Below are 23,535 nucleotides of genomic sequence, written 5' to 3'. Positions count from 1 at the left end.
ACGTGGAAACGAGCGCGCCACCCTGGTTCTGCGCGACACGGGGAAACGCAGTTCGCTTCTGCGCGGCGCTCCACGTGGGACCGGGGCAGCGGTACACCGTGCGCTTTAACCGCTCTTTTCTTGCCCGGATTCTCGCCCGCACAGTAAGAGTGGAGACGTGGCAACGACCTCGGGGGACCTTCGCGAAGCCACATCTTCACACGCAGACACACGGAGAGTCTCGCGAAACGGGCTCGGGCTCGTTCGGCTCATTTTAACAAAGCGCACGTCTGGGCTGAGGGACACCGAGCCACAGCAGACGCACGCGAGGGAGGGAAGAAACGGAGAAGCACAGATAGAGGGTCACTGACGGTAAGAAAGTCAGCGGCTGCGGAGGGAGGAGAGGAAAAGAAATCCTCGGAGCCCAGAAACCGGGAGACGAATGAGGGTGCGGGGAGCCGGGTACCGGGGGCCGAACGAGGGACGCGGGGTCCCGTGTCTGCAGGGCGAACGCCCGACGCACGCGACGCACCTCTTTGATGTGCAGGAAGTCCTTGGCCTCGAAGGAAATGGCCATGCCCTGGACGGGGACGTCGTCGCCGGGGCCGCAGTTGTAGCTCACGTTGGTGCGGACGGCGAAGGCCACGGGCTTCGTCTGGAGACACAGAGACACGCGCACGCTTCAGCACACGCTCTTTTCCGCTTGCGCTCGAAAGGAGGAACATCGACACGGTGGCTTCCCACCGAGAAAACAGAGCGAGAAGAAGGCTCGAACGCGGTCCAAAGCGAGACGGAAATAGAGCCGTCCGCACTTTCACGGCAGAGCGCGGAAATATCTCACCTTGGCTTTCTCGAGCGTGGCGAGAGCCTGCCTGTCAGCCTCCTTCCTCAGCGCCTCGTGGTCTTCCTCGAGGGACACGTCCGAGTCCGACGGGCGGCTCGTGTAGGAGTCGGCCGAGCCCTGGGACACGGACAACGTGGACAGGGAGCGAGAGGATGCCGAGGTCACAAGTGGACGCGCTAGAGGCGCCCCGAGGACGTTTCCGCCTTCGCAAGAGGCCGCCGGTGCGAAATCGCAAACGTGAACGAGCCCGTCCGTGTGTGCGTTCGCGGAGAAGACGACAGATGGACTCGGACAGCAGGGTTGCATCCTCCCGGTGGCGGCGCCGCGACGAGCGCCAGGTGCCAGGAAACGGGCTCTTTTCCCAGCAGCCGACCGTGGCGCGAGTCCGCTCCTTTGGGGCCCTGGGGACGCGGGCCCGGATCCCCTGCGGGTGGCTGTCCGACCTCCGCCGCCTGCTTTCCTTTGAAGTGGGGGGGGGGGGGGAGATTAACTGTGCGAACGAGGGAAACGAGCTTGAGGGCGAAACCGTATAACCGAAGTGTCGTCCCCGCGGCGTCCACACAGCATCGCCGTTTTCATTCACGCCGTTGCTTAGTGTCCGGACTGACGGTGTGCATCGCGACACTTCGGCTTGACAGTTTTCCGGAGCAGCTGTGCCGCTGCAGCCCCCCCCCCCCCGCAAAGTTTTGGGCAGGAAGTGGCGGACCCCCACCTGGCGTCCCGCAGTCCGCTCGGGTCGAGGAGCCACGGAGCGGCGTCCCGCCGGAGGAAGCGGACGGGGATTATGGCTCCGGTCGGCCGCCCTGCGCTTGCGCCCAACGCCCACCCCAACACCCCGCACCGCACCGCACCGTACCGTACCGTACCCTCCTCGCTCGTCCCTCACCAAGGCGGACGCGCTGCAAAGGGGCTTCAAAGGTGTTACGTAAAGCGAGGCCGTCGATACCTGTTTGCGGAGTAAGCTTTCGAAGTGCTTACATCATGTCACCTGCACGGTACCCTGGGCCCAAAAGCGCTGCTGATGCTTCATTGGGGTACTTCAGGTAAAGTACCTCGCTAGGAGCACGTTAAAAATATCCCACTTGAAGCGTTTTTCACTCCTAAAATCATACCTTTTTCACCAAACTATAAGAGAAGTTACATCACCGAAGCTCAAAACAAATCTCTTATTTTATGGAACGGCTCAACAAGGGATTTCGACGGGTACCACGGTAAAGTGCTTTGGCAAGGGAAGCGAGCGTGCCTTCACGCTTTTGGGAGAAAGTGTGTTTGTTGCTGCCTTTGCCCCGATCCCCGTCGCCGGGATCTGCCCGGCACGCCATCGGGACTACAACTGAAACGAAGCAGCAGTGACGTTGGGACATTTCAGTCTGCACGGGCACTGAGTTCGACGACCTTGTGACACGTGACACGTGGCATCTGGACCGAGGCCTTGTGCCGCGTTCCAGTCGAAGTGTCTCAAGTGTCCGTCTGCACCGGAAAAGGGAATCTGGGGAACGTTGACCTACCTTGTGGATTTCCGGAAGCGTCTGTTCTCTCAGCTGGACGCACAGATGGAGGGGATGAGTGCGGTCCAGCGAGGGGACGAGAGCGTCTCAAGAATATCTCTCTCACACACACACACACACACACAGAAACCACAAACCACCTCCCGTGTTGGAGGCGATTCCAATGTCTTGGAAATTATGACAAGTTATGAGAAAATTGTACAGCCGATGCAGGAACAACACCGGAGCAAATTTATTCAGTTCAGCAGCTGACTGAGTTCATCATGGCAAAAATACAAACCACAAACTAACCCAAAATTACTGACATTAAATATGAACGTGTGATTTTAGTAAATCAAAAGTATGGACACGAACCCATTCAAATCAGTGTTTCGCAGAGAAAACGCATTTTTCAGGGCAGCAAGAGCAGTCGAAGTGCGAGTTTAGGACTCAAAGGTTGCAGGTTCGAATGCCATCGCTGTCTGTCGTACCCTTGATCAAAGGTACTTATACTAATTTGACACAGTAAAAATTACTCAGCCGTATAAATGGGTAAATCGCAGTAAATAGACTCGGAAAGTAAGTCACTTTGGAGAAAACAGTCATAATAATATGTCAGGATCCGCAAAATGAACAAATATAATACTTTCAAAGCAACAGTAAAAAGCGGCCTCTGTTACTGAGAAAGGTTCATAACGCTGGTGTGAAGACTGGAGTGCGGTAACAAAGCCATGCGCGCGGGCGGGCGCGCGTGCGCACACACACACACACACACACACACACACACACACACACACACACACACACACAACCCATATAGGGGAGGCTAAAGGTCACAGTCGGCCCTTCAGCGACGGCCGAAAGAGCGAAGCCACGAAGAACATCGCCCGAGACGCAGCCGCCCGCAGCCCCCAATCTGCCGCGTCGCCACTCTGAGGGCCCCTCTTGGACAACCCTCCGTTCCCTGATCCGAGACCCGTGGGACCACATCCCGCGCTACAGGCCTGCAGGGCGACGGGTCCTGACCCCCGAGACGGGAGAGGGGGCGCCACACGCAGCTACGGCCCGACCCTCACAGCCGCTGTACGGCGATTTCGGGTGCAACTATCGAGCCGGAGTCTGTCACGCACGCAGGGGCTCGGCGCTCATGGAGCTCAAAAGTGTCCCTTGCTGCGGAAAACACCGGTAAACACGGTCGAGCCAGAAGCGCGGCGCCGCAGCACTGGCGCCTGCGGCGGGTTCCCCGCGGGGCGACGGTGCACCTGGGGAGAGCCGCCGCCTCACTCGGCAACGAGGACGGAACCCGGAGGGCGAGTCGCGTCACGTGCGGAAAGAAAGGCCACTCACCGGCTCGGAGTCATCGGGCCCATACAGGTACATCCCAGCATGGACGGCGGGAGGTGAGCGCAGGAGACGCGGAGGAGACGCGGAGGAGACGCGGAGCACGACGGCCGAAGAGAAACGGCACTATGGAAACGGCAGCGGCGTAAAGAAGGGTTCCGCAACAGGTATGGCGCTGGGAACGAAGCGAACGGCTGAGTCACACGCGGCTCTGCCCTGACGCACAGAGGCAGGAGGCAGGAGGCGAGCGGCGCGGTCGGTACTTTCTGGAAAGCACAGTAAACACGGTGCACTGGGCTGCGCTGCACAAAATGTGAGAGGGGCTTCAGAATGGCGGGACTGCACAGCAGACGTGAGACCCAAGTGGGAAGGAGTCACACTGGACAGGAGAGACGTCCGTCCGCCTGTGTCTTTCTCTCTCTGTCTCTCTGCAAACCCCCCCCCGCCGCTCTCTCGCTGTGTCAATGGGATCCGTCTCTAATTTAGACGCCTGCTTCACTTTGCAGCTCTCGTTCAAAATAGCTCACGAGCAGCTGATGCAGACGCAGCTCCCCCATTGGCTGGGCCCGGGTGCGAGGCCCCGGCGCCGTCACTGTAACGGGCGCTAGAAGAGCCACAGAGGAGGGGGAGAGAGTGGGTGTTCTGCACTGATGTCATGGCTCCAGGTAAGAGGCACGTGGAGGAAGAGACAAGCTTTTAATACCATGGCGAAAATGCGGTAACAGCGGCGCTTTACAGCTCCTGGGCTGTGCGACGGGGCGCAGGGTCAACTGTGTGGAGTTCGCGCACACATTCTCCCTGTGTCCATGTGGGTTTCCTCTGGGTGCTCTGGTTTCTTCTCCCAGGGACTCTTAACCGCCCGTAGGTGTTGCTTTCACACATTTTGAGGGAGGGACCAGAACCGGGTCGTTGGCCACGAATGAAGACACAGAACAAGGTGTGAAATGGAAGGACAGGAGGTGTGCAGAAGATCCTGGAACTGAGCCGTTTGCCGCTCGACTTCAGTTGCTCAGCGAAGCAGCGGTGCGAGCAAGAGTCTCGTTCTCGTTGTGCACCTCGACCGAGAGCGGCCCCTCTTGGGTCCCGCGCCTCGTGCAGAGCCAGCGGAGCTCTCGTTTCCCCGGGTGTCAGATATCGGCATCTTCTGTCCATCAGCAGCGTGACGTTCGCTGGCGAGTTTGGCGAATGACCCGAGATCACCGTCGTCCGTCATTCCGAACCGCTGAACCGCCGTCAACCTGGGAACCGTGAGCTGAACGTCCAGACAGTGGCACAACCTGCAGTACCTGACACAGGATTTAGTGGGGTGGGGGCGGAAGGGCAAGACAGCAGCGGTGGGGGGCTAGTGGGCTCCGGGACAGTGCGCGCACGGTGTATACCGCGGTAGGTGCAGAGTAAACGCTGTTTGGCTGGAGTGTGGTGCTGACGAGCCTCCAGCCCACTCGCGGTGCACAACACGCCATCAACGGTGCCCTGGTTACGACTCCAGAGCCTCGCTGTAAATATATCAGCACCCAAGTAACGTTTGTCGTTCCAAACGCACCTCGGTTCTCCCATCAGCCCCGAACGTCCCTCCGGACTGAGGAAACTCCGTTTTTTCCGTTCAGTCCCACGTCACTGTTTTACCTCTGCAGGTATGAGCTGCAGAGCTGCAGAGCTCCAGAGCGTTTCCTGAAAGCACAGGGTGTGAGACAGGACGCAGCCTGGGCAGGAGACCAGTCCATCACACAGCAGCTGTGGACACACATTCGCAGAGATTCACACGCATTTTCACACCAGGGGGAAGGAAACCAGAGCGGCCCACACAAACATGAGGAGAACACGCAAGCTGAGAACAGACTGAGCAGGATCTGAGCCGCGTCGGTGACCGAACGCGGAGCCCAGAGACGTCCTCGCGGACTACGAGCCGTAGGACAGAACGCCGAGAAAGAAGAGCGCGTAACTAGAAGAACCGCTCCTGCTGCAGTGTGGACGAGCGCTCCGTGGGCTCGTGGAGTGTCCACTGCAGCACGACGTAGGAGAGGAGAGAAGAACAGTATCACGCCTTTGCGCTTTCAACAGCGCGCATGTAAATGGGAGCTTTCCGGCTTCATCGGCAGCTACCGAATCACGCGCAGCCGTGAAAAGCTTCTTTCCCTCCAGTTTTGATCATAAAGGTCGAGTTCCTCCCACACCGGGTACTCGGCTCCTTTCTGCCGCCGCAAAGTCCACACTAAAGCGCGCGTTCCGAAAAGTGCCGGGCGCTCACCTTTCTTTCCTCGGAGCCGCCGCCGCGTCACCGTCATCGACACCGCGAGTGACACCGTCACCTTCGCTGTTAGCGTTTGCGTCACCGACATCATCGCTGTCGCTGTAACCTTCGCTGTCACTGTCACCGTCACCATCTGCACAATGGCTGCGGCGGCCTGTGACACATCTCAGGATGCATCTGCTGCTCGGAAGCACTAATGTACCAACAGCGACGGCGCTGTCAGCTAAATGAACAACAGTACATCGATATCAAGAAACGAAACGAACAGAAATGAAGAACAGGAAAAGAAAAATAAAATAACGCAAAGCCAAAATACGTAACATTTCATATGAAAAGGTGCACCAGCAACAGGACAGTTGACGCATTCAGAGCCTCCTTTCTGCAAAGAAAGATGAATGGCAACATGAGTGACGCTGCTGCTTTCGACCATTTCACCGTCCACCGACCGACTCGTGCGTCTTCGGTCGACTGCCCACGACTGCCGTTTCGCACGCTGCTCTCGTACCTCATCGGCACCGACGGGCAGGACGGCAGATCCGCTGTCGAAGGAGGACTCGGGGTCACAGCGCGGCACGGGCTGCCAAAGGCCTCCTTCGGGAAGCAGAGGAGCGGCACGGCGTGGCCCCGGGGGTGCGAAGTGAACGAACGGTGCCGTCCTACGGTACGGTGGCAGGTGCTCCGATGACAACCTCGCAAGATGAAATCGGATACCGCAATAAAAGAGAGCGGATCCGCAGCCGTTGCGAGAGCGCGGACGAGTTCTCCCCCTTTTCTTGTTGGAGTCGCCGTTGACCTGCAGATCTTCAAAAAAGGTGTGTTTGCCACACAGTGCAACGCTAAATGTTCACGTGTCCCCCTGCGACGGAAGAGTGACAGTAAGAGCAAACGTGCCGACGAGGTGCCACCGGCCAGACGTCATCGGCGCCGCCTTCATCTCGTGACCGTGACTGACAGCCAGCAGCCAGCGAAGTGCACAGGAGACACGGCGGGCGGTTCAGGGCACCTCTAACAAAACGCAAACACACCCCTTCTTCCCTCCGTCCCGAGCGTCGCCTTTCTTTCTGGACGTAACAATACGGAGGACCGAACGGCCCGAAGCAAGACCTGCGACCGAGCCCGGTCGGCCCCGGGCTGTCGGCACGACCCTGACGCCACAAAACCGAGCGGCTCCATAACGCTCGATGGGCGACGGTGCTCCATTCTCTCACGCAACACGCTGCGGCTGCGATGTGGGCCTGCAGGGGTCTTCACCGCGACCCCCAGGGAACTCACCCGTACCTGAGCACGTCCTGCTCACACCTCACACCAGTTGCTCCACATCGCACCGATAATCTCAACAGTGCGCTTCCACGTGTCGCCACAAGACCGCCCGCTAACATGCGGCGTCAGATGTAAGAGCCCACTCGTGGTCTACGGCAGCGTGTGGGATTCGAACCTGATGTACCTCATGTACTTGACCATCCGCTACACTCCAACCACACTGCTTCGCTCTTCCACATCTGCCCAGCTGTGGAATTAGTTACCAAATGAGACCTAAGATGCCTGTTCAGTGTTGACCTTAATATCAGGATGACGATTTACTACATTAAATTCGCTTTTAACACCCTGATTATAGCCTACAAATGTATCAATAGAACTGCTGTCAGGTATCTACAGGACTTAATCATTCACCAGACTGCTATATTGTTCGCATCTGCCCGCTTGGCGGTCCTGCGCACGCAAGGTGAAGCGCGGAGCTCCTCGGTTCCGGCTCCGTTGTGGTGGAACGACCTCCCCCTGTCACTCGGAAATGCTGAATCCCTGTCCACATTTAAAAAGGGTCTGAAAACTCACCTCTTCCAGACTCACTTCTCCCATCATCTAAGTTCATGTAAGGTGTAAATGTTCATGCACCATAACTATAAGATCATGATAACCCTTTACACAGCTACTCCTGTAATGTAACATAAATGTTTCTATGTATCTCCAAATAAATAAATAAATAAATAAAATATGACTAGGAAGAGGGGGTCGTGGTGGCACAGCGGGTTTGGCCTGCGCCCGCTCTCCGGTGGGTCTGGGGTTCCAGTCCCAGCGGGGATGCCTTGCGATGGACTGGCGTCCTGTCCTGGGTGCGTCCCCTCCCTCTCCAGTCTTGCGCCCCGTGCTGTTGGGTTAGGCTCCGGTTTGCCGTGACCCCCCTTGGGACGAGCGCTTTCAGTCTGTGTGTGTGATTGTTAGGAAGGTGATCAGGAATCGTCAATATTCTGATAAAGTTTTATGCAGTTACTCGTGTGATGAACATTGGTTCATATGGTGGAAAGAAACTAAGAATCACACGTCTGTATCTGAGTGTCTTTTTCTCCTAATGCAATGAACAGATTGGATTTTCTTTGAGATGTTCGTCACTTTGGGGAAAAGCGTCAGCTAAATGAACACACGTAACTGTACCTACGCACCTACCTAGGGGCTTCTTAGCCATTTTACGTGAAATAAATTAGCTGCGTTTATCGTCTCTTGGACACTCAAGCTGAAAAGCTCTAAAACACTTTCTGAGCTCCAGGCGTGAGAAACAGGTCTCCGGCAGAAGAGGAGGAGGGACAGGAGGGACGTGATCGGGAGCCACTGCCTCTGGCTGGGGGAACAACCGAGCTGAGAACGTTCTTCTTCGCTTGTACTAGACCGCAGGTCAGAAATACGGTATTTCTCCACCATGACCCGCGACGTCTTCACAAAGCTCCACCTCACCTTTCGTGAAAATATTCCAGGATGATGATCACGAGAAGTGCACCGTGATTGTCTGTGTGGTACGGAGTCTGGAGAAGAAGTTCGGAGTGACCTGCATTTCTGTGTCCATCGCTCATCAACGGCGGTGTGATGTTCGGCCGAGCCACAATAAGAGACGAACGATCTGCTCGGACCAACGAGACACCGATACCGAGAGGAACGAGCGCAGCTGTTTTTTACCACACCCGATGGGTAATAAATGGAGAAAAGCAGGTCGTTCCAAAGCAGAGTCACAAACTGCTTCTTGCACATCTACAAAATAGAGAAGTGACACCTTTACCACATTTTGGTGCATCCAAAGTTCCTGCGAATAGCGGAAACTGGCTAAGCATGTTCTTCCAAAAAGGGCTGCACAGTTTCTTCTAGAATTATCCTTTATCAGAAAAGGCTGCTCTTTTATACACTGTTTCACTGTGACTCATCTTCAAGGACTTCTTGTATTTATGAAGCCACACACACACACACACACATCTTCACTTTTATATTGAAAGCATTTGGGTTCACAAATCGATTTGTGGCTCAAATGCCCTTTGACATGTTGACTTGTTGTCTTCTTTCAAAGACCATGAAACTCTTGTTCGCACTGTAATCCATGCAGGGTGTTTTCTACTGTCAGTGAGGGGTGGGGGGGGGGGGGGGGGGGGCAGCTCAGACTGCTGTCTTCTTGGCCATTGCCGCTCACCCTCCCCAGTCCCAACCGCCCCATCCCAGAGGGTGGGCTCGCACCTGCAGTCCGCACCGTCTGTCAGGTACACGTCAGCGGTGCTCATCAGCACGTTCCCACGGACAGGCACCGGCGTCCCACTGAGAGTCATGGCGACACCCCGTGCCGGAGCGGGACTGCAGCCGGGCCCCCGGCCGGGCGTGCAGCGTCCCTCCGGCACGCCTTGCGTCGCGGTGCCAAAGCGACGTCCGCTGTGCGGAGCGAACCAAGCGGCCCCTTCGTGGCCCAACGCCAGGCTCCTAAAGCACATATCACACGGGACGTACACACCGCAGGCGACACTGAAAGGTCCCTCTCGGCAAGTTTTCCACTGCTCTGTAAACGGCAGCAACCTTATTTTTTGAAGAGAATGTTGAATTAGCGACATTCAGTTAATGAGACACTTAAGTGGGGTGTTCATCCAGGTGACTAGTAACAGGAAACTAGTAGAAACTGATTAGTTCCAGATGATTAATAGCAGGTGATCACCACGTTTTGCAGAGAAAGGAGCCCATATGAATTGTTTTTTGCTACTGTAAGGTGTTTTAGACAAAAGGAAATAATGATGTAATAAATGCGACGGACGGATGGACGGATGGACGGATGGACGGATGGACGGACGGACGGACGGACGGACGGTGGGTGGGTGGGTGGGTGTAGTTACAGGGTGTGTCCAGAGAAGTGTGCGCCACGTACCTCTGCGCCGCGCTTCCTGGATTTGTGCTTACATTTATGTTCGGGTGTGTGTGCGTGAGAGACCAACAGATTCCCTGTCCAGCAGTCCCTTGGATATGGAGACACAAGCGGGAGACGGGAAAACGGCGGGGTGCGAACCCGGGGGCGGGCGTGTGTGAACGAGCGAAGACGGCCGAGCCGCAATCGATATGCGAACGGGCCGGTCCCCGACAGCTATCGTCCTCTCGGCGGGGACGGCGCGGCTCAGCTCAGACTCACGAGGTTCCGCGGCTGTCCGAGCGAGACGACCGAGTCGATGGCCCGAATTCGATGGAGGTAAAGACGCCCCGTGCGAATGGGCTCTACGGTACCGGTAAAAACAGGGTGTCTCCTGCATGGATCTGCTGTTCCGGCACGAACGGCTCTGCCTCGCCGGGGCTCCATCTCCCTCCGTCCCGGCGGGACCGACACGTTGACAGTACCCCCCGTTTGCGCGCTGAGCCAACATCCTGATCTCCGGGGCTCACAAGGCTTCGGTGTTTCGCAGAAGGCGGAGCCACGGTAACAGCAAGAGCAACGGCGACGAGACGGTGGCGCTCGGGGGCACGGCGCCCGTCAATCTGGGATCTTGGCCCGGCCGGGGCTCGGCGATCCGCGACACGAAGGGCTCCGAAACGAGCCGTATCGACGAGAGACTCGGAGCGAGCGGAACGCACGGGACGGATGAGCGAAAACGACAGGCAGGTTGTGGCAAAGCTTCGCGTCGCGTGTGAAACGCACGTTTTTACCGTGTTCGTGGAAACGGCTCTGCGAAATAGCGCAGACACGGGCCGAGCACCTTCCGGAACGGCACAGGAAACATCAGCTGAGTCCTCGCAGACACCGAAACGCTTAGAGGAAAGCGGTAACGGAGACGAGTCACGTTACGATGGATATCAGTTTCGTCGATGTGTAAAACAGGGTATAAAAGAGGTTAAAGCACAGGGTTCCCGGAGCAGCTGGATTTAGGGTCTCGATAAACGTTTCAACAAAATGTGTAGCTGCTTCGATGGCCACTCGCAATGGCACCTTTGGCGAGAGCGTGCTGGAGCCACAACGCTGTCACGGGGGGTCGAGGGTGGGGGGGTTAATTAGAACGCCAGCACTGCGACTACGGCCCGCCCCAAAATGGAAGGCGAGGAGTAAGCGAGATGGATGAGATCGAAAGGGAAAAGTGTAAGCGAAGACCAGAAGAGCTCTTAGCACCAAGCAAAAGTGCAGAAATCACCCACATGCAAACACACACACACACACACACACACACTTACCGCAGTGGGCCTGGCGGTCCTCTCGCTCATCTCCATGTCTCACGCCCAACGTTTCGAGTGCAACGGCAAATCAGGCTGCAGCCGTGAAAGGAATGCGTGCGCAGAAGTGGTCAGCAAGAGAGTGTGGCTGTGTGTGTGTGACTTAGCGAGTGTGTGTGAGCGAGAGTAAGAGTAAGAGTGTGTGCGAGAGAAAGAGAGCCCCGTCGAGAGCGCACCACTACGACAGGGAGGATCTCTAGAACCCTGAACCCAAGTACCTCCGTTCCCCCCGGTCTTTTGGGGAAAGGAGGCGAGGGAGGAGGGTGGGGTGGGGTGGGGTGGGCTGGGCTGGGGGACGCAGGTCGGGTTGCAGAACTTGTGCTACATTCGCAAACTGCTGTATTATATTTAGCCCGTGTGAAGCAGAAACAAGGTCTGAGCACAAGGAGCGCAGGGGCCTCGCCACACGACCTGCCCCCCCCCCCCCCCCAACCCCACGCGCACGCACACACACCAGAACCAGCGGCGGAACATTCCGGAGCCACTGGGAGGAGGCTCCAGGAGAACCTTCCGGAGGCCAAGGATTTGTCTGAGAAACGTAAGGCTCTGCGTGCGGCGTGCCGCAGGGATTCAGGTCGGTTCCGTGCGTTTATTCTCACTTATTCTCTCAGCGCGGCGCCTCTCCGAGCGCTCAACATACGTTACAGTGGTAAAAAAAGGGTTAAAAAGTGCAGGAAGCACGGTACAACTGGCAGCGACAAACGGCTAACGAATGGTACACTAATGGTACGCTCGAGCCACAGAAGGGCCCTGCCGTTGTACCCTTGAACGAGGCGCTCGGCCCAAATCGCCTGAGCTCCAGAAGTGCGATTCTTCACGGAAAATGCACCGCGGTACATGTTAAACTAATTCATTGTAACCGGATATGGTAGAGGAGCCACTCGGCACATGGAAAGCCCCCCTCGGAGGGACGAGAGCCCTGCGGTAAAAATGTACCTCTCAATGCTGTGATTGAGAGCGTTTTGGACTTTGGACCTTTGAGGACCAACAGCGCAGCACTGAATCAAGTGAATCACGGAATCCCTGTCGTAAACGGAGCAGACGGAGCAGGTGCCCCGTGCTCAACAGCGCTCGCTAGTAGTCTTAGTCGAAGGCTTACTAGTTACCTTAGATACCGGTGTAACGGTGCACTTCTCAGAGAGCAGTGAAAGCGAGGTGCTCCAGAAAGCACTCCACTAAAGAAGAAGAACGGAAAGGCCTTTTGGAGTAAAGCAATTCGGTTACTTCGTGGAATGAAATAAGCTCATGTGTTGCACTTAGACGTTGAACACACACTCATGTTCCGTTACGCGCTGTTCGTTACTCATCTTCCGATATCATGGCTGCTTTTCATCTACGGATAACAAGGCGGCGTCTATATTTAACCTGTTTCAACGGAAGGGCGAAGCGACGAACGTCTGAGGCTATATGGTCTCTACCGAAGCTCCGGTCCCTTCCGTGAGCAAGGAAGTGAAACGAAAACCTTCTTCCTTCTCACCTACAGGAGGCAGTAGACGCTTCCGCTCTGGCAGCAGTCGAGGCCCATTGTGTCCTGAGCGCAGAGCGCAGCTGGATGGGTTCACACACCTGGGAGGAGCTCCGATGGCTAGTTAAAGAGAGCGCCAGCAGTGAACCGACAGCATATGACACACACGGGCCTTTTCTCCAAAAATCACCGCAACTCTCTCACAGCACATACTGTATATGCTCGAATAATTTACTCAAGACATGCAAACACGAGAAATGCTCTCTCATGCAGCAGTCTGGACGACGGTATTTTTAAAACCTTGGAACGTCTCCAAGTGGTCCATCTTTGTTTATTGTACAGAACACCTGCGGAGCGACTGAGCAGCGGCGCGATGCTCCGCTATATTTATTTTATTCTTTACTGACAGAGCATCACGAGATATTGCCTCACCTAATGTGGAGGACAGAATTTTGTGGTGTATACAAAGTTTCCAGGTTGTCCGCTCGTGTTCACTTGGCACTGCACCGCATTAATCACTTTTTGTCATAATCAACGTTTTCATGACTCAAAAGTCATATTCCTGTCGTCACACGGGACAGAAGATGCGGAAAAGGCTGGACTCGAGCGCAGGATCATTTATTTAGAGATGAGGGATCCGGCGAGGTCTTGGTGTCGGGGACGGGCGAAGGGTCGGTCGATCGGCGGTCAGAGCGGGAGTGAGGATCTATAGTCGAAGTCAGGAGGCGAGACGAGTGGTCAGAAGCCCGGGAGCGAAGAACATGAGTCAGGGACGAAGGAGAACAGGACACGGGACGGTTGTCTTGACCGGTGGTTCTTATAGTCAAGTGTTTAGCTGAAGTCCGGAGCTGCTGGTTGAGGTGCGGACGCGGTCGCGACACCTGTGAGTGACACCTTTGCCAGGGAATTTGCTCTCGAAGTAAGGTATGAACGTACCGTGTCGAACACACGCGATGTGCTCACGTGCTCACAGACTCGCAGTGGTGCGGTTAAGGTACTGGACAATAAAAGGGTGTAAAATGAAATCTCTGCAGAGCCCTGCTATTGTACCTTTGACCACAAATCACACCAAGGGAAAATATGTGATACAGCTGTGCAAACAGATCAAATGTAAAACTCAGGCTGCAGAAGGTAGTTTTTGTTAAGAAATATACAGTGTGCTTTTAAGAAAACAGTAATGTGTTGTACGCTCACTAGTGTAAATATTACATCGGCGTGTCCCACGTGCCCTCTGAGAGTCTGTGTGTTGGGGGGAGGGGATGCCCTCATCGAAAGACCTTCGGCTGCTTGGGTAGCAGATCTTCTAGTGAATTTCCCCCAAAGATGCAGTCTTGGCACTAATAAAATACACTCCGTGTGTGTGTGTGTGTGTGTGTGTGTGTGTATGTGTGTGTGTGTGTATACTTGCGCGCATATCTGCCTTCACCTTCCTCTCGCTCCTGAAACACTTGAGGAGGCCTTTTTACATCAGCGCATGAATGGACACTCATCTCCATCGCCACACAAGCATCCAGTCTTCTTCCCACCATGCTTTGCTCACTGGGAGGGGGAGTCAGAGCCTCGGTTGCTATGGAAACCGGGCTGAATGCCACTTCCACCGTAGCCTGAGGCAGTCTGTAAGGGCACATGGGTGTGTGTGTGTGTGTGTGTTTCTGCAAGTTTGTACGAGTGTGGGAGTGTTCAGAGGAGCATGCATATGTGAGCATGTGTGTGTGTGCGCGCGCGTTTTCGGAGTGCTGTTTCAGGAGGTCACTATCTCGCCGTAGACGACTGTTGTTCTGTCACACAGCAGGCAGCGAATGAAGGAGCAACTTTGATCCGTAAGCCGACAGAGTATCATTTTGAAATAATACTGTGTTCGCCGCCCTGACGCCCAGCGCTAGGTGGGTTCATAACCTCCTTACGGTTGCGTACCCATTTATACCACAGTGTACTCTGGTTTCCATCTCCATGGACCGAGGCGCCCGTTTCCAGCAAGGTTTGCCGGAAGGTTCCCTCGACCCCGGCCGGGCGAGCAGCTGCACATCATCCGCAAACACTTTGTTTTTATCTAATATTTGATCACAATTCTGGCAGATAATCTGATCAAGGAAATGATTCCATCTCTAAGTGTGCATCTCAAAGCAAATCAGTTTCCCTGGACTCACACACACAAGCAGCAGAGGGCGCCTTTGATATTGTGTGTGTGTGTGTGTGTGTGTGTGTGTGTGTTGACGGTACGCGTTCAGTGACGTCAATGCGACTCTGTTCCATTGCTGCGCCTACACATGTGTACAGGCTTTGAGAACATCATGAATTGTGAGCAGAGCGAGGGGGCGGGGGGGGGGGTCACAGACTGGATTTGTTTCCAACAAGCTTTGCTATAAAATCAGTTTTTTTCTTTTGTTTTCTTTCCCCCACTGTGGTGCGCTCAACGGTACACTGTACATCGGTGCGTGTGACGATGCGGCGCTGCTCTTCTCCTCTCTTCCTAAAAGAAGAAGTCGTCCTGCACCACAGAGCCCCCCAGCGCGGAGGTCGTCCCCGTCGCGGGCCGATCATACGGGAGCAGCGTCCGGAGGGGCGGAGAGCGCAGCGGCCTCACGGTCGCACCGAGAAGAGACCGGCCGTAGAGGACCGTCCGCCTAAATGAACGCTTGCGCTCCGTTCTCCCAGGCGCCCCAGAACCCAGGAGGGTGGCGATGGCAGAGAGAGAGGCCGGCGCAGCGCTTCGGCGGTGTAACTGTCTCAAAGACAGGTGTCGTACTGAGAGTTTTGCCTCATTTTTTTTGTTAGAAATGTCTCTCATTCGAGTTTGGTCAGTTTTTCAAATCATTAAAATGTAATAAATGCCCTGTGATGGTAAGAACGTAACTCTTTGGGTTGTTAAATGCAGAGTTTAATGGGTCACGTGATCTGAGTTTACTCGAGAGAGAGCGAACGTTGAATTGCGGGTAAGGCGTTATGGATGCAGAGGAAGGACGCGCAGCAGCGAAGCGCAGCTTCTGAACGACCTTTTCCGCACAAGGCTCAAGGGGCGAACGCGTTTTCACGACATCAGTACGAGGCGTGGCCATCCTTTCACGGAACCGGCGCAGCCGTAGGCGGGGACCTACTTGTCGCACGAAGCTGTTGGACGTGGTGTCAGAGGACGTGCTCCCGTCGGAGCGCTTGAAGCGGCTCTTCCGCTTCCCGTACTTGCCCTGCGGAGAGAAGACACGCCGGTGAGACTGCCGCAAGGAGTCGGCCGGCGGCGCGCGCCTCGGCTGGAGCTTCTTCCCGCTCCCGAGCGGCCATTTCCTGAAAGGCGAGAAAACGACTGGCCCAGAACTAGAATTCAAACATGTATCAGCGTCAAAAAACAAGAAAGCGAAAAAAAAGGAAAAAACTGTTCAACCGCTACAACTTCCGTGAGCGCTTCACGGTCTCCCTCACACACGATTACGTCTCCTACGAGCCGCAAGTTGGGCCGCGTCTTTCGGCGCCGACGAGCCGGACGTGGCGCGTCTCCAGGAAAGCTGCGATGCGCCACATCCATCGCTTCCATTCCTCTTGCGGTGTCACTCGGCACGCTTCATTTCATTAGCCGCTCCTTCATTCGGGGGTTACATTCTACACATGGGCAGCCCACACGTATGAACAGTGGATGAGCGCAGATCGGACACTTGTGGGGACGACAGCAGGTGTCCAGGCGGAAATGGAAAATGTGCAATCCTGTCGCCTCTCTACTGTCTAGAGGACAACCGGAGGACAGGGTGAAGGAGCTAAGACGAACGTTCCTCACAAAAGGGTTCGACACCCCCTTCGCGACATCATCACGGGAGATGACGGCGATGAAGAAACGACGAGTCCGTCGGACTGGAGACGACCGCCGGAACGTCCCTAATTAGGATTTTCTGTGGCCCGTGGCTCGAAGAGGCACCTCCCCGTCGTGCCTGCGTTGCCATGGAGACATACTTCCTATTGATTACATTCGGTGCCAATCGGGAACCGGATGATTAACGCAGTCTGCACCCGTAATAGGTGTGCGAACTCAGAAGCGGGACCACGCCGGCTGCATCCTACGCACATAAACACGGACATCCTGTTCTCTCACCTGCTTCTGCAAACAGCCCCCCCCCCATCGCCACGGGTTTTCCAGCCCCCGTCTCACTGCTGAAAGCCCCTCGCCAGCTATTTATGATTATGGGAATCAGCGGCAAGCACTGGGGCATCTACCACGGCGGTGAGGATCGGCCACAGTTTCCATTTCTTTGCTTGGTCCTAATGGTTCCAGTAGAGGACAAGGCCACGAGGGGCCCCTGTAGAACCGCGCAGGTGCAAATTTATATCGGGGAATGAATGACACTAAAGGAGGTGAAAGCAGAAAGAGAAGCGAGCAGATAACTCCCTTCCTACCAACCCTGATGCTTTTCACATATGCATTGTTTTGATGAATGAATGAATGAATGAATGAATGAATGAATGAATGAAGACACATAGATAAATACGTTAGCTAAATGAATCATCTAGGAACTGCTGAACCTAGTGGGCTCTCGTCGAGGCATCATTTAGAATGAAAAAACATAACTTTACAGAATGGTTTGCCTCTTAATTATACATTTACATTCACATGTATTCATTTATCAGACACTTTTCTCAAAGTGACAAACATCTCATAGAAAATACAATGTGTCCATTACATGAGCAGGAGGAGACACTTAGGTACAGACGTGTGATTCTTAAGTGCATTTACATTTCCATTCATTCATTTAGGAGATGCTTTTGTCCAAAGCGACGTACATCTCAGCAAAAGTGCAATTTCTGCATTACGCTAAGGGAAGGAGACACAGCTGCAGACACGAAAGTCTCAAGGAAACCTAGTTTGTTCCCTACCACCTGCTGCAGTTAGTTTCTTTCCAACTATGAACCCATGTTCACCACACAAGTAGCTGCATAAAACTCACAATATCAATGAACCGTGATCCCCTTCCCAGTAGTTTTTTTTTTGAGATACATACAGCATAAACATTTACGTTACATCGCAGGAGCGGCTCTGTAAAGTATTGATCCGAGCATCATCGTGGACATTTACACCTTACGTGAACTTGAGAGATGATGGGCGAAGCGAGTCTCGAAGAGGTGAGTTTTCAGACCCTTTTTAAATGAGATTCAGCACTTCTGAGCGGGAGGGGCAGGTTGTTCCACCACAACGGAACCAGAACCGAGACGCTCCATGCGAGACCTTTCATGCGCAGGACCACCAAGCGGGCGGAGGTGGAAGAGCGAAGGGGTCTGGTTGACGTTTAGTGAATGATCAGGTCTTGTAGATATCCGGGAGCAGTTCTACCGATGCTTTTGTAGCCGTGACCAGGGTCTTAAATTTGATACAGGCAGCTTTAGGAAGCCAGAGCAGAGAAACAATATAGTTTCTAAAATAAGAAGAAAGCATCTCTTGTGAGCAGAAAGGCACCGTGCAATAAAATACTGGCAAATGAGAGAAGACTGAGCCCTCTGTTAAAGAGAACAGCAGAAGCGGAGCTGCTGAGCGCGACGCAAAGTGGCAGAAATGACTTATCGTAGAGGAAAATGAACGGGCGTGAGCATCTGTCGGGCAAACTTGCAGAGGAAAGGAGAGCAGATACTAGAAGATCTAACCCTCACGATCAACAGCTAATTTCAATGAAAAATCATCTTCGGCTTAGGGAACAAATTTGTATCATGAGCTCATCACCTCAGAAACGTACTGCATATTATCTGAAGGATGAAACGTAAATGAGCTCCCCGCTTGTCGCGGACACCCTCACAGAGCATCCGGGTTTCTCCATGGAAACGCCGAGAGTGAAGAACAAGCTACAGTTATGATAGAGGAGCACCTGCATTGCAATATGGTACTTCCAGGGCTCTGAGGTCTTCTAAAGTGCACCTGGTCAAAATCCACGTACACCTCTTAAGAACATTTTGCCATAAAAAAAAAAATGAAGAACAAATCATAAATGATGACATATAGGCAAAGGAACCAGGACTGTTGTATCATTCTTAAGAGTAGCTGCTGAAAATCAACACACACCTAACCCTAACCCTAACCCTAACCCTAAAGTCAGCTGCCGCGCGCACGTCCCTCGCCATCTGCTCACGCCGCACAACCACCTCACAAAGCACGCTGTATGCTGGCTCCTCAGGCGAGACCTGCCTCGTCGCACGCAGGATCGCCCCCTGCGGCCGATGGCTACGCGCACCCGAGCAGCACAGCGCTAAGCGTGCTGTCGCTGAGCACCTCTTAAATGAGGGTCTTTACAACTCCTGAGCTACCAGCTACCGGCGTGAAATGCAGACAAGTGACGTGCAGCGGAGGTTTCGCCGTCTTCGGCACGGCAACGAAAAACACTGCAAAGTACGCGATCTTCATATATAATGAAACTGTCCACTTGCCTTACTTTAAGCCTTCCAATCGATCCCGTACGTAACGTAGTAAATGTACACGCCTGCATCTATAGCCCTCATATGTGTATAAATACAGTTTATTACACATATCTTGAGATAATATACGTACACGTACGATATCACGTGCACATCTCACGTAGAATATGTACGTACATATATAAGCATAATTAGATACGCACATGTTTACACGCTATTTATGTCTTTGGTTTTCTCTAAAGCGAACATTACGCATCCCTCCCTCCATGTACAGTTCTTCATTTCACTTTGTTCTTCACTGTCAGTGTTTCCATGGAAAAAGCAGGCTGCTGTGCGAGGGTGTGTGCAAGAGCCAGGGGGCTCATTTATGTTTAATGTTTCAAATAATACACGGCGCATAGCAACTGCTAGCTTGCCATTGGTGTGAACAAAAAGTGCTCGGCTCACCGTCGCACATAAAGACCCTTCAAACCATCACGAAACCTCTCAAAAATGTTTTTCTCCAGAGCACTGTGTAAACAAGACAAGCTGGACTTTGCTGAAGCGAACACAAGTACTTGACCCGAACCCTGGCCCTGCCCAGCTGTCGGTCATGTGCGGCACATATAAACTGCCACTAATCGCCACGCCCCCCCCCCCTCCCCCCCATGTGCTGTTTTCCACAAACCTGCCACCTCTTTCCTTCCGCCTCTGTCTAATCCGGCAGGTCCCACACAAGGAGCTCAGAAACCTCGCTCGACGGCAGGTGTGAGGTCCCCAGCGGACTTCAAGTCCCAGTGGAAAATACACAGAGTGCAACTAGTCTAATGCACCAAACTCCTGAAATAACACAGTAAAAGTACTGTCACAATGCATGAGTGCAGCGCTGGATGGAAAAGAATCCTGCAATACACTAAAATAATAACAACTTTAGACATGTTTGGCAAAATATGAACGCAGAGTTTCTCGCAAGTTCTGCCTCGTGCCTCGTGAGTTAAGTTTCCTCCACCTGGTCAACTGGTTACTTAACCCACGAACCCAAGTCGTATTTGGCTACCATAACTGTGTAAGAGATGTGGAGGAATATGGTGTCGGCTGTGTAACAATTATTTTGTCGCTTCCTATAAATACCACCGCAGAAAGGCAAAGACGAGCCCGGACACACTCACATAAGGACAGATATGCCCACGCACACATATATATATATACACACACACACACACACACACACATACACGCACATACATGCACAGACCGCATGCAGTCAGTAGGAGCAGAGAAGACAGGAGGGTCCAGCATTCCGCAGGAGTGCCAGATACACGTTCGGGCTCCAGAGGACACACCGCTAGAGAGAATAACACGTTAAACACGAGAACATAACAGATTCACAAGGAAGCAACAACTGGATGTGCTGTGGAGAAGAAGAGGAAGCTCAAGACGATTCCGACTTGGGCTGCCGGGCTGACCGAAACACACAGGATACTGGGAAAGCAGGGGGCCGAAAGCGGCGAGAGTCGATCGCGCTGGAAACATCATCATGTACTCTATATGTGTACAGTAAGAATGTAACAAATGTACAACAACAGTGTAACAAATGCAGCCTATTGTTTTGCATTTGCTACAAGCGCTTCTCCCAAGGAGGGTCGCGGCGAGCCGGACCCTACCCGGTAACACTGGCCTGGGCACAAAACCACAGCGGGAGGGGTCACACCCTGGCCTGGATGGGATGCCAGTCTGCTGCAAGGAACCCCAGGCGCTGGGGGCTCAAACCCCAGACCCGCCACATAGTGGGCACAGGCAAACCCACTGTACCACCATGGCATGCCCCCCCCCCCGCAATGCAAAAAATTCAAAGTAAGAATGTAACAAATACATAGTAAAATGTTAACAAATGCAGACTGTAAGAATGTAAGAAATACACAGACAGAATGTAACAAATATAAGAACAGAATGTAAAGAAACGTACAGCAACAAGCTGTCAAACGGCGGCAAAGCAAAGAAAAAACATGATGATGCTCATCATCATCATGCTGCTGTTCTCCGCATTTCGATGCAGCAATAATATTTATGAATAAAGCTGTCTGTTAAGAAGAGACACTGAAGAAGAAGACGCTTCCTGCTCATTTGCACTTCGTTTTCCACCCATCATCATCATCATGAATTAGGCGGCACGGGATTCATTCTCGTACCTGTGAAACGGGGTTATCGAAAATGTCCATTTGGATCTCCTGCGTCGAGGTGGAAGGCGTCCGGGACATGCTACCCTTCCGTACCATTGATTTGCTTTTTTCTCTCTTGTTGGCTGCTCTTCTTCTTCTTCTCTTCTTCTTATTCTTATTCTTATTCTTGTCTCTATGCCCCCCGCGGAGCTGCCGCCGTTCGCATGGTAACGACTCAGCCACCACCAGGTGACTAGTGCGCTCCCTCGGACCCGCGGCTCAGCCGAGACCCTCCTTCCATCGACGCCGGGGACCGTCTGCGCAGACCTCCCGCGGCCGCTGCTCTTGCTGACGGACAGGACTCAGCCCGCCTCCCGCGGCGGCTCCCACCCACCGCACCTACGGCCCCCGGCCACCAGGGCGGCGCCACCCACGCGCGCGCGGCCGCCACGTAATTCCCACGGAGCTGTTGAGGTGACGCCTTCGGTGCGCGCACGTTTTTCATGCTCTCTCTGCGTTTCTAATCTAAAGACGCGCGTGGAAAAGGGCAGCGGCAAACCGCTTGTGTTCCCTCTGTTACCAAGGAAACCGTGCAAGTGGTGGCTTTGGTCAAAGTGGTCTTACTTACTACATTAGGCTAGCCTAGCTAGGAGCAAGGGTTCGAACGTGGCTTCTTGATTCCACGGCAAAGGAGCCCACAACTACACCACCCGCTGCCTGTGCACTGCCTCTTTTTACGTCTCTTTTCAATCCCATGATCTATCATCAAGGACAAGACAAGACAAGTGCCCAGGGTGGAACATTTTTTAAAGAGGTCCATCTTTTTTCTCGTCGCCGCGGCTTTTGTGCGAGAGCACAGACCATATATTTTATGAATGAAAAAATAGCAAGGAGCTGAAAAACTTATTAATTTATATTCACTCCAACAAGAGGGGAACTCAGTCATGTGCTTCCAGCAAGTAACGGGGTGCAATATAGGCCCATGCAAATAATGATAATGGACTCAGGTTCACCTGGCAGCTCGTCCTGAAGGTCGTATTAAACTGGTCATTAAAATGATCGTATGTTTTGAGATCTGTTGCTGAACATCATTATGGTACTGGACTCCTAAAAGAACACATTTGGTTCAGAATTCTTGCGGTCAGCGGATTGCGGGAACATCCATCGAGCGGCGAAGCCGCGGCGACACTTCATGAGCTCGTGGGCTCAATATGAGGTCTACGCTCCATTACGTCAGACAGCGATATTGACTGTTTCCCTGGCTCTTCGGTGTATTCGGCTAATCGCATTTCTCACATTGCATAACCACATTTGTTGAGGCAGCAGAGGATGTTGCTTTGAATACCAGAAAGACTGCATTAGTTACATCCTGAAAAGTGTTTATGTATTGGCCTAAATAAAAATATACAACACAAAAGAACACAATTTATTCAGCCATAGCACTGTATTCTGAAGAGGGACACTGAGCGCATTCGGAAGGTTACAGACAAAATAAATAACCGGCCATCACATATAAGACATATTTGGAAGGCATATGTATAAAAGAAACGACAACTGATAAAACAGAAAAAGCAGAAAGTTTGTAAATGCTTCAATAAAGATAAGAAATGCAGTTATCACTAAAGAACTTTATGATGATAAAGTGATTATGACAGCATATACAAATATATGCAGTATTCAGAAAAATCTAAATAATGCATTAATTTTTAAACTATTAATACTGCTGTTGATGATGTTAGGGTGGGGTGGCAACAAATGCACAATTAGAATGTAACAAGTGTACAGTAAGAATGTAACAAATGTATAGCAATAATGTAACAAATGCACAGACGGTGATAAGAAATGACCCATTGTATGCAGTGTATCTATCAGGCCTCATTCGGCTGCGTTAAACTGGTCAAACTCGCCAAAAAGCGCACTTTGCAGGGTTTATCTGGCAGATTTAGCAAACTGCTTTGCTTCAGGATTCTGCTTCTAATCCAGCTCGCTCTCCACGGTTAAACACTTGTAGTCCTCAGTAGGCCACTGGTCTGCGTCACCTTGTTTGTCTCCTCATCACTGTTCAGGGACATTAAAATGCCTTCTTCCTCTCGCATGAGCACATGTTCTTTACACTCCTGTGCGCAACGTATTAGAAGGCAAGAAAAAACAAACGTGTCTTC

The 23,535-nt window shown here is 53.1% G+C and overlaps 1 protein-coding gene across 10 annotated transcripts in view; it reads right to left on the bottom strand.

Moving 5' to 3' along the window:
- Positions 1 to 21,948, bottom strand: part of LOC108919588 (voltage-dependent L-type calcium channel subunit beta-1-like) — a 40,850-nt gene extending 18,902 nt beyond the window's left edge. For 3 of the 10 annotated variants that reach the window (XM_029246820.1, XM_029246821.1, XM_029246822.1), the window contains exons 1-3: positions 3,658 to 3,713; positions 821 to 1,283; positions 512 to 634 (exon numbers count right to left, since the gene is read on the bottom strand). In XM_029246820.1, the coding sequence (XP_029102653.1) occupies positions 512 to 634; positions 821 to 1,283; positions 3,658 to 3,698 (627 nt within the window). In that variant the 5' untranslated portion in view covers positions 3,699 to 3,713. Of the gene's footprint in view, positions 1 to 511; positions 635 to 820; positions 1,284 to 3,657; positions 7,077 to 11,353; positions 11,753 to 15,952; positions 16,040 to 21,403 lie in introns of those variants that run through there. The other 7 variants (XM_018727716.2, XM_029246826.1, XM_018727725.2 and 4 more) reach the window with 7 other exon arrangements.
- Positions 21,949 to 23,535: the final 1,587 nt, after the last annotated feature.

This window comes from Scleropages formosus, chromosome 20, assembly GCF_900964775.1.
Source record: "Scleropages formosus chromosome 20, fSclFor1.1, whole genome shotgun sequence".
Lineage (NCBI taxonomy): Eukaryota > Metazoa > Chordata > Actinopteri > Osteoglossiformes > Osteoglossidae > Scleropages > Scleropages formosus.
This window is presented reverse-complemented; position numbering and strand designations above follow the sequence as displayed.